Source organism: Rana temporaria, chromosome 5, assembly GCF_905171775.1.
Source record: "Rana temporaria chromosome 5, aRanTem1.1, whole genome shotgun sequence".
Lineage (NCBI taxonomy): Eukaryota > Metazoa > Chordata > Amphibia > Anura > Ranidae > Rana > Rana temporaria.
Window position 1 is genome coordinate 67,816,823 of NC_053493.1, and position 17,730 is coordinate 67,834,552.

General features: G+C 42.5%; 1 protein-coding gene across 3 annotated transcripts in view; it reads right to left on the reverse strand.

Moving 5' to 3' along the window:
* Positions 1-542: 542 nt before the first annotated feature.
* Positions 543-17,730, reverse strand: part of WDR37 (WD repeat domain 37) — a 233,877-nt gene continuing 216,689 nt past the window's right edge. For all 3 annotated transcript variants that reach the window (XM_040352669.1, XM_040352668.1, XM_040352670.1), the window contains 2 exons: positions 10,357-10,471; positions 543-4,069 (listed from right to left, as the gene is read on the reverse strand). In XM_040352669.1, the coding sequence (XP_040208603.1) occupies positions 3,938-4,069; positions 10,357-10,471 (247 nt within the window). In that variant the 3' untranslated portion in view covers positions 543-3,937. The remainder of the gene's footprint in view (positions 4,070-10,356; positions 10,472-17,730) is intronic.

Genomic DNA, 17,730 nt, shown 5'->3' on the forward strand with positions numbered 1-17,730 from the left:
CTGCCCGCGATTCAAAATGGTGACGTATGAACGCAACCTTTGGGGGCAGAGAGCTGAATCACACAGAAGGGACAGCCAACTAGATTGTAAGCTCTAAAGAGCAGGGCCCTCCGATTCCTCCTGTATTGAATTGTTTTGTAACTGTACTATCTGTCCTTATGTTGTAAAGCGCTGTGCAAACTGTTGGAGTTATACAAATCCTGTATTACAATAATAACAATCAGTGCAGAATTAGTGCTGGGCTTTCCCCATTAGATAGTTCTGCATCTAGTGCACAAATTAAAGCACCCTGTATTTAATGTCAACTTATAAAATTAACATTTTGCTTTCAAGTTATCATAGTAATGATATATTAGATTTAATATCAGTTGATAGACATAAGGAAATAAGAAAACTGAACCTTAAAGTTTCCCTTTAACTGTAAATACAATTATTTTTTTTGGGGGGGGGGAGGGGGCGGCGAGACATAGAACAACTACAGTATTACATTTTATTCTTTACAAAAGCATTTTCCAGTGAAAGCTTCACCTAGACATCTCCTGGAGTGTGATTGTATCTTTATTCATGTGTAAATAATACAAAAGGCAGTTGAGATATAGACAATTATCATCTCAAAGTGGAGAATCTGTAGCATCTATTTGCTTATTAATCATAGATTCACATATTTCCAAGAGCAACCAAGTCAACAACAACATTTTATAACACGACTTAACAACCCAGCATTGAAATGTAAATAGAAAAATAATCTGCAATGGGTATGAAACATTATCGTTTGAAAAGAAAAAAACCCTTTGAAATTGCAGCTTTTTTATTTTTGGAAATGGTTCTCAAAGTTGTCAAAGTCATTCCTAAGAAGGTCATCTCACATACACTGCCAATGCTATTTGAAAGTGTTACAAATTGTTCAGAACGGCATCTTGGAGCTAAAGTGCTTTAAATTTACTTTAATATTCCTGTGATGGAAACTCACATTGTGTGCCCGATTTCAATTGTCACAAGCACAGGCTCACAGGATATTATGGTTTGGCTGGGCTGTGGCCCTCCAATTGCTGTGGAACTACAGGATCCAGCATTCCCATTACAATAGCAGGGGTCTGATTCATATTTAAATGAACTCGGGTCTACTGGAAAAGCAGATTGACAAAGATTACGGGAGCCAATGTTGCGGATCCTCTCCTGAAATGCTAGTAACCTGGCTGTATGGATTTCCGCCTCAATACAAGTACGCTGATCAGGAAAATCAAACAGCAAAAACTCATAATCCACATACTTGTTCCAGGTCATCATTCAAGCTAAAGGGACAGCCAGGCAACTAACACTTTAATGAGAGGTCATCAATAGCAGCCTCCATCATGCTCTTACTGCAGGTTTCCTTTAATTTGGCCAGGCAACATCCCAATAGGATGGGAGTAAGGCCAACACACATCTTTCTTTCAACGATCTTCCTTTCTCCCTGAAAATGTGCCTATGTCCACCCCCTATATAAGCACAGCTTACATGTAGCAGAATAGGGAAAGCTTTTGTTTCATCATAGGAACCTTGGGTTAGACCTGTTCAGATATGACTTACTAAGAAGTAGCTGTGGCTACAGGGGCTTAAGCCAGCCATAGACAGTTCAAATATCGGACAGTTCAGAAGGGACTGGCTGAGATTTGAACCATGTATGGACAGGCTGATTGTACTCAAGTCAATCCATTTAATGACTTGGGTACAACCAGCATGTCAGACTTTTAGGATGCAATTATTGCCATCGGCTATAGGCTCTAGCAATAATCACTGTGTTCTCCAGGTAGGGATGGTTCCCCGTACCTCCCTCCCTTGTCGTAAGAACAGAATAGCTCTGTGGTAGGCATTCCTCCATCATTGACTGTGTAGATGGGGGAATTTACCAAATTTCTAGCGATGAAACCCGTATCGTCTATGGCCGGCTTAATTTTTATTTGACTTATGACTACTAGGGCTCATGTAAAACTAACAGCTTTCTAAACTTGAGTTTAGGAGCTTTTGGTGTTTTTTTTTGCACATAGGCTTTTACAAGAGTGTAGAAGCTGCTGCAGTTAGGGGAGGTTCAACCTTCTTTAACCTCCCTCTCCTGAATGTGGAAGAATTGCTTTCAGGATAGGAACATTTTGACCGCCTCCTGCAAAATCAAGGTGTGATTTTTGCAGTGTATTGTGTTTTCCTGTGGCCGGCAGTCAACCTAGTCTGTGTATACATGAGCCATTAAAGGCTTGGGCAAATCAGCTTAGATGCAAAAAGTAATTAAAGTGAACTTGTGCTTTGATAATGCAGGACACAACAACTGGTTCTTTTTTATTGTTTCTTGTGTCTCTGCCACTCTGATTAGTCATCAGGAATAATGATAAACTTGGGTTCAGTCCGAAGCTGTGTTTAGCCAAACCTGAAAGAAAGCCATCAGAGCTAGCCAGCTCTGATGCGATCTGGGGCAGTCAGCGTATACAAAAAGAGGCAGGAATACTCATGAGATTATTAACCCAATATCACCAGATGGCTATATTAAGTCAATGAGAGCCCTGTGTAAGCTCTAGTTTGTGGGTGCTCAATCTGTGGTCCTCCAGCTATTGGGGAACTACAAGTCCCATGATACACTGGTAGCCACTGACAGTTATAAGCATGACTATCAAAGGCAGAGACATGATGGGACTTGAAGTTCTGCAACAACTGAAGGGCCACAGGTTGAGCACCCATGTGTCTAGCTGGAGCATAGCCAGGACTGACTGTATTCCCGTATCCATTTGACAGCATTGGATGAATCACTAAGCAGTGTATTTACTTCACTCCAGGTAGCTGAACAGAGTGGCTGCGTGAGAAGTACTAGAGTAGCTGCAGAAGTTTAGTAACATGCTCCTCCATATCATGAATTAAAATGGAATGGTGAGGGAACCAAGGGGAGATGGGCTACATAGTGAACTGTATGCGTTTCCTTGCATAAACAAAGAACACGTTTTCCCTAAGAAGGTACAAAGATGCTTTATGAAATGTAGAGCCCATTCCATGCTGGTCACTGTAGTTCCAAAACAACAAAAATATTTAGAATATATATATTCTTTTTTTTTCCATTTTGAAAGAGATGCATGAATTTCTGCCACTGGCACCTTGCAAATAGTTATCATGAAATAACTTTCCCATTTCAAGAAACAACAAAACCAGAAGCAAATTTTACAGCTGGGAACAAAGTCCTTTAAAGTCAGCTCTAAACTAGGAGCACAGTCTTTAGAATAATACTATCTTGAAACATCCTAAAAAAAAAACAAAAAAAACTATCACTAGTTAAATGCTTTACGTCTTGTAATCATACAGCAGTTCCATGAATAAAAAATAGACATATTTAAAAAAACAATAAAATGCTAAAGCTTGAGCCAAACAAATAAAAATAACACCGGAACCAATGAACGCGTCGTGATGGGTTCATTATTTAATGCTGAACTAAGCAGCGAGTGAAATATACACTCTATTTCATAGTTTATTTCTGTAACAGTTTATAATTTACTTTTTTGTCTTTTATAGTATTTTTTGCCTTACAGGAGGCAGATACGCCCATGTATAAATGCAACTATTACATCCTTCACAACAATGACATAAAGTTCACATTTATTTCACAGAAATGTAATGCCCTAATGCTCATCTATGCTGGGTAATGACAGACGCAGAGCACTAGGAGGCGCCCTGCGCAAAGCCACTGTTTAATGGATGATATCTCAGATAAAATGCACGTCATGGATAAAACTATCTGAGAAAGAGCCTGTTGTCACTGATTCCCCCCCTCCTGGATATGCCATGTAGAGGGGGACAAGGACACATTTACAAAGCACTCATGTCTGGGACCTCACAATGATGGCAGGCTAATAAGTGCCTGCGACAAAGAATAGTGTCCATGGTAAAAACACAGAATCCACAAGTGTGTGCCATCTCAGGATTATTTCTCTTGCAGCAGGGCCGGGATGTTGATGTTCCAGCCTATGGCCTGGCGATCAAAGCCGCAAGAAAAGAGGTTGCAAGTCGGGTGATCTTCGCTCCAGACAGTGCAGCACACCATTCTGCGGTGGCCCTAAAATTGTGTCCAAAAAAAGAAAGAAAATTAACATACAGTGCAGTTATATTATCCAACTTAGAATCTGAAATTCACCTAAACGTCAGGAGTCATTTTTTTTCCAGCCGATTGTATTGGAAAACAGGTCCATGATGTCTCTTGACAACACCTCTTAAAAATAACCCCTCCACTGCTTACCAAAACCTAACTCCTTCTCAGATGCCAGTGTATTGGATTCTTGAAGGTTTAACTGTACCACAAAAAAATTTCAGGTACCGTATACACTCGAGTATAAGTTGCCCCGAATATAAACCGAGGCACCCAATTTTACCACAAAAAAACATACCGAGTCGAGTATACGCCTAGAGTGGGAAAATGCAGAAGCTACTGGGTAAACAATGCCCATCTGCAGTCTGACTGTGCCCAGTTGTAGTCATACCTTTCATTACTAAAGCAGCGTGTCTCCTGTGTAATGCAGTCTGTTCCGCCGTCCATTAAAACAAAGCCCCGCCTCCTCCTTATCCATCTGTGATAGAGGAACACTGATACGATGCTGGGAAACTGTATCAGTGTTTCGCCTATCACAGACGAGGAGGCGGCGGGGGCGCCTATCACAGACGAGGAGGCGGCGGGGGCGCCTATCACAGACGAGGAGGCGGCGGGGGCGCCTATCACAGACGAGGAGGCGGCGGGGGCGCCTATCACAGACGAGGAGGCGGCGGGGGCGCCTATCACAGACGAGGAGGCGGCGGGGGTGCCTATCACAGACGAGGAGGCGACGGGGGCGCCTATCACAGACGAGGAGGAGGCGGGAGCTTTGTTACAATAGACGGGCGAACAGAATGCATTACACAGCAGGAGACACAGCGTGTTTTAGTAATGAAAGGTACGGCTCACTCGAGTATAAGCCAAGAGGCAGTTTTTCAGCCTAAAAAATGGACTGAAAAACTCGGCTCCTACTCGAGTATATACGGTAATTCCTTAAATGTATTTAAAGAGACAGCATACCTGGTAGAAACCCAAATATGTAGGAGCATTGTAAAACTAGCAACATCCATGGGTGCTTAACCTGTAGCCCTTCAGCTGTTGCGGAACTACAATTCCCATAAGGCATTGCAAGCCGCTGACCGTTACAAGCATGACTCCCAGAGGCATGATGGGACTTGTAGTTCCACAACAGCTAGAAGGCCACAGGCTGAGCACCCATGATAATTCCTACTACGAACGTACATACACAATATTGGTATAATGTTCAGCACTAAACCATCTTATGAAAAAGATTAAAGTTTAAAATTCAAATGAAAAAAGCATGCATCTGCATGCTGCTACATGAAGATGCAACTATGTGAATGGTGAGTGGATTGAAATTTTTGGGGGATGAACCCCTAAACATTTGTCTCTAAGAAAAGTCTCTAAATGGACTCTGTAAAGGAAGCGAGGCCGCTTCAGGCGCGGGCTGGGGAACCTGATCACTGTGAACAAAAGGAAAGCAAAAAGGAGAAGAGAGAAGCGCCAAGCCAATCCGAAGGCACAGCTGATGAAGAAGACGAGGCCGTACCTTCGAAACGCTTTCTGATTGGCCAGACAGCGCATGGGCGGCTCCCCAGTTTGCAGCCCTGGACCACTCCCACCCAGAGACACACAGCCAACATCTCCATGAGGGTTATCAGGGCTCTAGCCGTGGCTAACACACGGCACTCGTGGATCCCTCAATAGAGACTTTGTGGCGGCCCTCCTGTTCTCCTGTGACACTGCATGTGGAAGTTCCCACCTGCTCTAGCACTCTGCAAGTGGCGTTAGTGTTGTTTTATACTTATATGCTGAATAAATTCCTAAGCTGTTTATAGGATTGGCTTGGCACTTCTCTCTTCTCGTTTTTCTTTCCTACCACGAATGGCCTTGTTTCTCTCACTGCAGCTGGGTTATAGCATAGTTCCCAACTGTCCATGTTATTGATGGACATGCCCCTGATTTGGAACAAAATCTCCCTCTTTCCTCCTAATTTTTCCCTTATTTTGATCCGATCTATATAGTTGTATATACAATGCACTATTTATCTTTCAAAAAGTGTTTCCCAGTGCTACAACTTTCATCCAATTTCTAAATTGCTGCACTTGAAAATTTCAAAATCCAATATAGAGAAATAGTAGTAGTAAAAAACTGTTTCATGCAAAACAAAAAAAACAGTAAAGTTGGCCCAATTTTGTTTGCATAATGATGATATTACGCCGAGTAAATAGATACCCAACATGTCACGCTTCAAAATTGCACAACTGGCGCCAAACTTCGGTACTTAAAAATCCCCATAGGCGACGCTTACTTTTTTCTACAGGTTACATGTTTTGAGATGCAGAGGAGGTCTTGGGCTAGAATGAATGCTTTCACGCTAACATTTGCGGTGATACCTCACACGTGTGGCTTAAATGCAGTTTACATATGTGGGCACGACTTATGTATGTATTCGCTTCTGCGAGCAAGCACGTGGGGACAGGGGCTCTTTAAAAAAAATATATATATATAATATTTTTTATTATTAATATTACTTTTATTTTTCTAGTTTGATGCTTTCTTTTTACATTTATTTTTTTAAACTTTTATTCCTATTACAAGGAATGTAAACATCCCTTGTAATAGGATTAGTGCGTGACAGGTCCCCTTTACAATGAGATCTGGGGTCAATAAGTCTCCAGATCTCACCTCTGGGCTGGGAAGCCTGAAAAAGATCTCAGCTTGCCAGCTGAGTTGGCAGCATCTTTTCAAATTCAGAGGCCGGGCGGGAGGTCATAACATCGCGCTCGACCTCTGAACGATCATAGAGACTTCAGAGACCATCTGCCCAGCTGGAAATCTCCACAATCAGCACCTGGCGCCAGTCAGTTCCTTCTCCGGTTCGCCAATCGCAGGTGTGAGCTGGGAGAAGCACCGGAGGGCGGCTGAAGGGGTGGCCTGTAAGAACGATCAGCCGCTATAATTCTTATGGTGAAGGGAATCGCTGGCTGCAAAGAAAATATCTGAATGATGCCTGTAACTGTACCAGGGGATGTGAAAACTTGACTGTAACCCAAACAGTATACAACAAAACTTTGGATATGTATGTTTTGATATTATGGAAAAACCTACAAACTTTGTTCTTATTTTCATAAAACTTTGAAGAAAGTTTGAACTTGGTTAATAAATATTGCAGTCAACGGGTATTCAGTTGGGGTTTGGGAAGAACAACAGTCTAGCAGAAAAGTATTGCTATTAAAAAGGTGCATAATTTCCGTACAAACTTATATGGGATGTTGGCTTAAAATCAAAAATGGTTTATATTGTACTGGTGAATACCCACTTCAGCTCCAGGCTTTTTTTTTTTTACACTTTGTTTACATGTAAAAATCTATTTTTTGCTAGAAAATGATCTAGAACCCCCAAATATTATACATTTTTAAGGCGGGGGCTCTAGGAAATAAATTGATGGTTTTTTTTAATGTTTTATGTCACACAGTATTTGCCTAATGGTTTTGTTTAACCCAATTTTTTTTTTTTCATTTTAATGCAAAAGTACACAATACATAACCCAATTTCATTGTACAATATAAAAGCTGATGTTACGATAAGTAAATGGATGCCAACCATGCCTCACATATTAAAATTATCACCGCTGCAAGGGCGTGTGCAAATGACGTCAATTTTCAAAAGCCTTTACAGGTTACTACTTTAGATTTACAGAGGTCTAGTGCTAGAATTACTGCCCATGATACAACCGACATTCATGGCGATACCTCACCTGTGTGGGACTAGTGCATGTGTATGTCTGTAACACAGTATATGCCTTTGTTCTCTGGGCAAATGAATAAGCTATTTATAGCGTATAGTTATCTTGCTTCTTTCTGTACCTTATTCGATAATTAGATCATCTTATATGTACAGTGCCTTGCGAAAGTATTCGGCCCCCTTGAACTTTGCGACCTTTTGCCACATTTCAGGCTTCAAACAAAGATATAAAACTTTTTTTTTTTTTGAAGAATCAACAAGTGGGACACAATCATGAAGTGCAACGAAATTTATTGGATATTTCAAACTTTAACAAATAAAAACCTGAAAAATTGGGCGTGCAAAATTATTCAGCCCCTTTACTTTCAGTGCAGCAAACTCTCCAGAAGTTCAGTGAGGATCTCTGAATGATCCAATGTTGACCTAAATGACTAATGATGATAAATAGAATCCACCTGTGTGTAATCAAGTCTCAGTATAAATGCACCTGCACTGTGATAGTCTCAGAGGTCCGTTTAATGCGCAGAGAGCATCATGAAGAACAAGGAACACACCAGGCAGGTCAGAGATACTGTTGTGGAGAAGTTTAAAGCCGGATTTGGATACAAAAAGATTTCCCAAGCTTTAAACATCCCAAGGAGCACTGTGCAAGCGATAATATTGAAATGGGAGGAGTATCAGACCACTGAAAATCTACGAAGACCTGGCCGTCCCTCTAAACTTTCAGCTCATACAAGGAGAAGACTGATCAGAGATGCAGCCAAGAGGCCCATGATCACTCTGGATGAACTGCAGAGATCTACAGCTGAGGTGGGAGACTCTGTCCATAGGACAACAATCAGTCGTATACTGCACAAATCTGGCCTTTATGGAAAAGTGGCAAGAAGAAAGCCATTTCCAGAGAAGAAGATATCCATAAAAAGTGTTGATTAAAGTTTGCCACAAGCCACCTGGGAGACACACCAAACATGTGGAAGAAGGTGCTCTGGTCAGATGAAACCAAAATCAAACATTTTGGCAACAATGCAAAATGTTATGTTTGGCGTAAAAGCAACACAGCTCATCACCCCGAACACACCATCCCCACTGTCAAACATGGTGGTGGCAGCATCATGGTTTGGGCCTGTTTTTCTTCAGCAGGGACAGGGAAGATGGTTAAAATTGATGGGAAGATGGATGGAGCCAAATACAGGACCATTCTGGAAGAAAACCTGATGGAGTCTGCAAAAGACCTGAGACTGGGACGGAGATTTGTCTTTCAACAAGACAATGATCCAAAACATAAAGCAAAATCTACAATGGAATGGTTCACAAATAAACATATCCAGGTGTTAGAATGGCCAAGTCAAAGTCCAGACCTGAATCCAATCGAGAATCTGTGGAAAGAACTGAAAATTGCTGTTCACAAACGTTCTCCATTCAACCTCACTGAGCTCGAACGGTTTTGCAAGGAGGAATGGGCAAAAATTTCAGTCTCTCGATGTGCAAAACTGATAGAGACATACCCCAAGCGACTTACAGCTGTAATCGAAGCAAAAGGTGGCGCTACAAAGTATTAACTTGAGGGGGCTGAATAATTTTGCACGCCCAATTTTTCCGTTTTTTATTTGTTAAAAAAGTTTGAAATAGCCAATAAATTTCGTTCCACTTCATGATTGTGTCCCACTTGTTGATTCTTCAAAAAAAATTACAGTTTTATATCTTTATGTTTGAAGCCTGAAATGTGGCAAAAGGTCGCAAAGTTCAAGGGGGCCGAATACTTTCGCAAGGCACTGTAGATAGATGTATTCCCTTGTGGGGTTATAGTAAAGCTGAAGAAACCCTTTGTAGACTACAAACCCAGCCCAACGAGGTTCAATTTGAACTTTGGACTGCATGGTTGGTCACTGAGGTTTTTAAACCACATTCACTTATGTAAATGTCTTTCACCTTTGTCCTAGTCTTTTTTTTATCAATGATTTATAATTAACATTGTTACTTTTTAACCAAAAGAAAAAATGTGCATGAAAAGTCCATTCTTTCCAATCCCTGTATCTACATAAAGTTCCGCCCTCACAAACAGAAAACAGGTAGGCTCTTTAATGTAGAAGAAACATGCAATGTCTCTTCTGCAATAAAATACAACTACATGCCTGCTTGTAGGCCATATTCCAATGATGGCCAATGAAGACAGCCAAAGACCAGCACCCAGGAGAAGATGCCGGAGAGGGATGGGGACCCTTTGAGAAAAGGTAAGCTTAGCTTTGCTAAAAAATGAAAGCTGAGCATTCTAAGCATTCCTGTCAGTGTTAAATGGGTTCTCTCGACCCTATAACTGCCATTTTTGATGGACAGCTTGGTCTGGAAAAGGAAGTTAAAAAAAATAGAATTACTGACTGTATCATCAAGTAAAAAAATAAAAGAAAACAAGTCTAAAAAACAAAAACAAATGAAGCCAGATGCTGCCGTAGCCTAGCAGGGATTTCAGATTTACTGGATTCTATTTTTTTATCAATGTTCTCCTCTACTCCACAGTCAAGTAAAATAACATTGCAACCAAATCTGCTTACCTGTCTGTTGCTACGAGGAAGTCGTGCTAATCGAACTCCGGACATGTCAAATAACCGGACCTGTCTGTTGTCATGTGGAAGAGCGATGATCCTCTGCCCAACAGACACGTTAATCCTGGAAAATGGAGACAAAACGTATCATCAGGAGACAAGAATTGGTAACACTAATCATGGCTGAGCACTATTCTTTTTCACTTTATTAATTTCCACTAGTTATTTGTGGTAAACAGTTTATAGAATTTCTATCTAAGCAATGGTGTATAAAGCCCAACTGCAAGAAATCTGAAAATACCTCCTTGTAGTGGGACTGAGCCCACACCGCAAGGTATAACTGCTCATTTAGGTCTAGTGTAGAGTAAAATATTTTTTTCTTACCTCGATCCTCCACTCCCCCCCTGGTTCCCCCCCATGCTTCTGTGGTGGACAGAGCATGCAGAGCTATGGACCCTGATGACATCAGGACCTTAGACCACTGGCGCATGGATAAGTTGATGTTGCAGGGACCATTCTAGCAGTTCCGAGGAGCGGTGGATGGGGTAAATAACTCTTCCTTTCCATGTCCCCTAGACCTAAATGAGTAGCTACCCAGCCAAGTTTTGGGTATCCTGGAATTGGGTTTAGATAAAAAAAAAAAAAACAGACACACTATGCAGTTATCTTTCAATCCCAATTCTGGGAAATTATAAGCAAAAATCCTGATGAAGGGGTCCAGTGTGGCCCCAAAATGTTAAATCCTAACTGCTGTGATCACTTTCATAAATGTCTTGAAAATCCATGGTGTGCTGATGGATATATGCTTTGATATGCTGTAGAGCTGACACCACTGGAAAAAGGGACAGGGTGGGAGCTATTCATGCACAGGAGGGAAGAAAGAGAACTTCAAATTGGTTGCAGAGCGCTGGCTTGAGGAGGAAGTGGGAGGATAAGAGAAGACAAATGAAGACTGGTTGCGACCACATAATGTAATGTGAACAGCGAGGAAAGAGGTTCCACATAATGTAATGTGAACAGCGAGGAAAGAGGTTCCACATAATGTAATGTGAACAGCGAGGAAAGAGGTTCCACATAATGCAGCCCTCAAAATTTCCACTCGCCTGCTAGCATTTGGCGAGTGGATTTAAGCTGGGGACGAGTGGTGACAGGGCTGCATGACCAATGTCCCTTCAACCTGTGCCTACACTTAGAGCCCCGATGCGATTGGCGGCCGAAGAGGAAAGGTGCATGCTCAGGAAAAGTAGTCTGGTGAGCCACGCACAGGCAGAGCAGTACACAGGTGCTCTCCTTACAATTCTCATTAGGCCATGGGACCTAACAGTATGACCTCTCTGAGCCTGCCCCCCTCCCCCGACCAATGTAGCTGGAGAGCAGAGAGCAGGGAGTAATGAGTCAGGTGGAGGATTGTGAAAACTACCACTCCGGGTGTCCCAGGTAGGCAGTGCAGCGCTCACTGAAAGTTGCCCTGACATGAGAGTGGCAGCCTTCCAGTTTGTGCAGTTTTCTTCTCCTTGTGCTCTATGTAGGTGTCCAGCAGTTCAGCCTGAGCACTGTGAGCAGACTGGTCTCAATGTGTGCTGTGCGCTGTCAATGTGCACTGTGCTATGGTGTCAACGGCTGTGCAGTTGTGTGGATCTCGGCGCTGGATTGTACTCCCTCCCGCTGTGCTGCAGCTCCTCTCATCACTGCCAGCCTGAATAAAAGGGAGAAGTGGGGACATGCAAGCGTGGAGCCGCACACACAGGCTCCTGATGATGAATAGGAGAGGGAGAGAGAGGATGGACGGATGGGAGTTGCAAAGGAGACAGCAAGAGAATGGTCTGCCCCCAGTGCCCTGTCCCTCTGGTCTGTCCCCAGTGCCCTGTCCCATTTTGTTAAAGTTGTTTTTGGTAATATTTAATTGTGTAACTTGATTCTGCATAAAACATTTAACAGTGTCATTCCATAAGATAATCTACGAGGGCGTGTTTAGGGGCGCAATTAGGCGTGGAGCAGTGTATGAATTAGGTGGGGCAACTGGTGACGAGTAACTCTTGAGGCCTGGCTAGTAGCTCAGGGCTTGAAATGTTGAGCCCTGACATAATGTAATGTGAACAGCGAGGAAAGAGGTTCCACATAATGTAATGTGAACAGCGAGGAAAGAGGTTCCACATAATGTAATGTGGATAACGGTGTTGATCTAATGTAGTGTGGTTAGTTTGGTGGGCAAAGAGAATGTGGAACCTACAGCACTAAAACTTCCATAAGTGTAGTGAAAACACTGTGTAGGAAAACTGCCAAAAAAAAAAAAAAAAAAACTAGAGATAACACAAATGACCATACTGTATACAAATGTTATATTTTTTTACCACTAAATTACTTGAACACCATCGAAACTGGACATTTTGCTGTTGCTTGACAACTTACTATGCTTAAAATTTTGATTTCTTTCTCAGTAAAGAATGTATATGTACTTGGACTTCTTTCGTGTTTTGGGCGCGCATGTGTGTGCCCCCTGCCGACCCATGCTGTGATTGGACACAGCACGAGTTTGGCAGCAGATTTTAGCCAATGATTTCAGCTGAAACCTGCTGATCGACAGAGTTCTGTGTGTACAAACATAGCAACAGCCAGATCAGAACGCAAAAGCAGCGCACATTACACTTAGTCAGTGTACAGTATTGTCACTGATCATTTTATTGGTGTCACTAATAATGTCAATGTCAGTGAATGACCCTCCCAGATCGTGTCTGCTAACACCAGATTTCCCACCACCCTATTACAGCCCCACTAATTGCTGATCACCGCCATTACAGTATAGAATATATAGCTGTGTAAATTCCAATATAAACCATAGTTTGTAGACACAATAACTTTCACACAAACCAATTATACACATTTATTGGGATTTTCTTTTCTTTTACCAAAGTATGTAACAGAATTTATTTTGGCTTAAATGTTTGAAGAAATTGAATTTTTTTATTTTTTTTTATTGGATAGGTTTTATAACCGAAAGTGGAAAAGATTTTTTTTCATTTATATAATAAAAATATAAAACCCAGTGGTGCTCAAATGCCACCAAAAGAAAGATCTATTTGTGTGAGAAAAAAAAATGATATCAAATTTGTGTACAGTGTTGCATGACGGCGCAATTGCTAATCAAAATAGCACAGTGCTGAAGAGCAAAGAATGGCCTGGTCGTGAAGGGTCCAGATGTCAAATGGTTTAAGAGCTACTTTATTGTGAAAATCTGCACAACAAAAACAGTTCCAACAAATGCTGAGCCATCATATAATGTCAAGCACTAGAAACAGCAATCGTACTCCATTACATTAATGTCTCAGCTCATTCGTTTGTCTTATTTCACACTTGTAATTTCTTGGCCGTAAGAGAATGAGGAGTATTCAAATTTTATTTATATAAAGCTGCAGACTGGATCCATGTTGCTTCCTCTTGCAGCACTGAAATGTGATTACAGATTGTCTGGAACCAGTGAGATGCATACAAATGATAAAGCAATGCCATAATGTATTTCTTGCTCCTTAGTTGTACAATGGGGCACGTGCTAAGATAAAAGGACTCAATGCTGGGTTCCTGGAGAACAAAAACAGGTTACAGAACCATACTTGAAATAAAACGTTCACTTTTTATGAAAGGACCAAAAACAGTAACAGGAAAGTCTGCCAAAACAGATATTTTAATTATTGGAAGACTAGTGTACATGAAGCCAATTTATAGGGGTAGAAAAAAAAAACTGCGTTTAGTTTTGTGTTGTGTGCAGTTAAAACTCAACACTATAATAATCAATGAGCCCATCCACACAGTTGCCTCCACATAAGAAAATGCGTGATGCATTTAGCCCTGCACAAAAATAAGTCAGACACTGCTGCAGATTTTACACGCATACGCGCATCAACATGAATACTTTAGGCTTGTATTTTATGCAGGATCTTTTAGGCCAGGGGTGCCCAACCTTTTGAAAAGCAAGGGCCACTTAAGCAACTTGGTAACAAGTCGCGGGCCACAATGAATGGAGCGGCGTTGGATGACAGGTCACGGCTACTCTATAGGCCAGGGGTCTTCAAACTATGGCCCTCCAGTTGTTCAGGAACTACAATTCCCATCATACCTAGTAATGTCTGTGAATGTCAGAGTTTTACAATGCCTCATGGGATGTGTAGTTCTGCAACAGCTGGAGGGCTGTAGTTTGAAGATCCCCGCTATAGGCCCTCCGATTCGCCCTGCCTAGATGGAAGGGGACAAATTCCCTTCAGTTTTGTTTGCGGATCGGATTGGAGGTAGGTGGGCCTAAGCAGACAAAAGTACATCTGCCACTCTACAGAGGTGAATTGAGGGTCCGATTGGGTCGTGAAAAGAGCCTAAGACTGCATTCACACTGATGTGCTGTGATTTACGCACACTTTGGGTGCAGCGTAGTGCACCTGTGTCTAGCCTGCGTGTTAGCTGAACCTTGTCATAGACTCTGCTGTACAGGAAGCATCGGCTTATGGGGCTGTGCTCCGCAGCCACTTTCTTCCTCTACCACCAGCTTCATTCACAACACTAATGCTGTGGTATGGTCGGTCAGGAACCTGCAATCTGGGCTTGCCAATCCACCATTCCAGAGCAGGAGGTCGCAGGCCATATCAGAGGGCTCCACGGGCCACCCCTGTTTTTGGCTCCATGCACGCCAGCATTTTTTATAAGGTCAAAAAATGCTGATAATAGTGTCTTTGTGTCGGCTTGTATTCTCTATTTAGTCGTTTTTTTTTAATTATTGTTATACGGTATTTATATAGTGCCAACAGTTTACACAGCTGCTTTTAGGAGCATTAGTGTATATATTGGAAGTAGTGTATACTTCCAATATATTTCAGGCAAATTAGCAGCCTCATCTCCTCTTCGTGTTTCCGAACACTACAACCTCACCACTACAAAAACAAATTTGCCTTCTTGCAGGTCTACCTAATGGAGAAAAATAAGCTCAAAACTCCACAGGGGGAGTAAGTCCATGTAATAGCAGTAGCATGATTGCAGACCAAAGAGATAGGGTGAAGAGACCTTGCCACGGGAGTTTCGAGAAGATAAAAGACTATGGTGGCGTGTGTGTGCTCAGTCAGCGCTGCTCTGGCTACTCCCTTTGATGCATTTCGAGGTGACCAAACTCCAGTGGGGCAAAATGTTTCAGGGGTGTGTGGCCGGGGTAATTGCTGGCTGAGGCCCAACACACACACCGTGACTAAGTCGGGTCAGTTTTGAGCAGTGTCTTCTTCATGGTTCGTCTACATTCTGTATTGCGGCATTTAGACGCCAGCTCCTGTGTCGGTGGGGAGATCCTGAAGCCTCCAGCTTGGAGCGGCACTACAAGACCCATGTGACCACATGTTATGCTTACCTGGTCTGTGCAATGGTTTAGCACAGAGCAGCCCCGATCCTCTAGTTCTGGGGTCCACTACTGGTGCTCTAGCCTCCTCTCCCTTGCCGAGTGCCTCCATAGTAAGCCGCTCGCTATGGGGGCACTCATGCATGCTCGCTTGTTCCTGAGCTGGCTGTGTATATCCAAAAAAATACACAGAGTGTGGATTGGCCCCACCCCCTCCTCAATGGATGTGATTGACAGCAGGAGAGCCTATGGCTCCTGCTGCAGTGTCTAAGCCAATGAGGAAAGAGAGCCAAGTGAGTCTCTGCTCCCATGCACGTCGCTGGATCAAGCTCAGGTAAATATTTAGGGGTACAGAATAAAAATACACTCACTGCCATCATCCGTTGTATGTATACAGAAGCGGTTCTGAGCCTTGGAAAGCACACCGACTCTCGGTGGTGAGGATATACAAAATAGGATGAATTTATTGGTGCCGAGCAACTGGGCAATATATTTACTCTTAATAAATACTGCACTGAGAATTTTTCATCTTTTCTGGTGTGCATTACCTTAAGAGCTGCAAACATTACTGGGGAAGAAGCAAGTCTGTGGATGCATTACTATCTGAAGAGCATATTCAAGCCTTTGGATTAAGTGCTTATGACCTTACTTAGGGGGTCATAATAGTGTGGTGGCACATGTGGTGGAAAACACTTAAAATAAGTAGAGACATATCCATTTGTGTCAAGAACACTTTTTCACACTGGTGGATGGGACTTTATTACCGTATTTATCGGTGTATAACACACACCCTAACTTTAACTTTAAGAGGGAAGTTTCAAGAAAAAAAACTTTCCACAGCCCCCTGCGTATAACACGCAGGCACAGTTTACCCTGTTTATTTTCAGAGTAAAAAAGTGAGTGTTATACGCCAATAAATACAGTAATTTATATAGATTTTATTTCGCTTTTCGGGATTTTTTTTATTTATTTTTTTATAGACATTTAAGAACATTTTCTAGAAGTTTATTTGTATTCTTTAGGCCCCTTTCACACTGGAGCGAAGCCTCATCTGCAATCCCAATATGTTGGTAAAGCACCGCTAAGACCCTAACGTTTTAGGGCGTTTTTGCAGTGCCTCAGTGTGAAAGGTTTCAATGGAGAGGGGCGTTTTTGGAGCGTTTTTTTTCAGCGCCCAAAAGCTGCTCCAAAGATGCTGCTTGCAGGACTTTTCTTAACGCCCCGCCAGTGCAACGCCTCAGTGTGAAAGGGTAAGGCGTTTTTACAGCGCTTTCAATTCATTTCAATGGAGAGGGGCGTTTTGGAGCATTTTTTTCAGCGCCCCAAAAGCTGCTCCAAAGATGCTGCTTGCAGGACTCAGTGTGAACGGGTCCATTGAGATGCATGGAGAGTGTTTTATGAGCATTTTAATAGCGATATTTTTAACGCTAAAACGCTGTAAAAACGCTTCAGTGTGAAAGGGGTCTTAGGGTGATAGCACTGAACCTTATTTACACTGTTGGAAATAGGTCAAGTGATAATACACTTAAAGGGGCAGCTACGCACTTTTCTGAGGCAAAAATGTTGTTCATTTGAAAGGAAGTATCACATATTTGATAGGATAGACGTGACAATTATTTACTAAACATTTTTTACCTTAATGCCTTCCTTGCATTAAGGTATAAAACATTTTTAGGCATCAGCATCCCCCCTCATCTCCCTAATACTTAGCTGAGCCCTCATTCGATCCAGCGCTGTGCACAACTGCAGCTCTGCTCTCCCCTCACTTCTGGGTGGGTCTCGCTGGCTTTGCTAGGGTACCGTGAGCCATTGGCTCCCAATGCTGTCAATCAAAGCCAGTGATGAGGAAGTGGGGGGAATGGGCATGACAGCGAGGCTTGGGCACGAGGAACGCACAAGAGTCCCCATGGGAAGCGACTTCCTATGGGGGCACAGGACAGAGGAGGATCCAGGAGAGCCAGTAGTGGGACCCAAGAGAAGGTTCAGGGCTGCTCTGAAATTCCATTGCACAGAGCAGG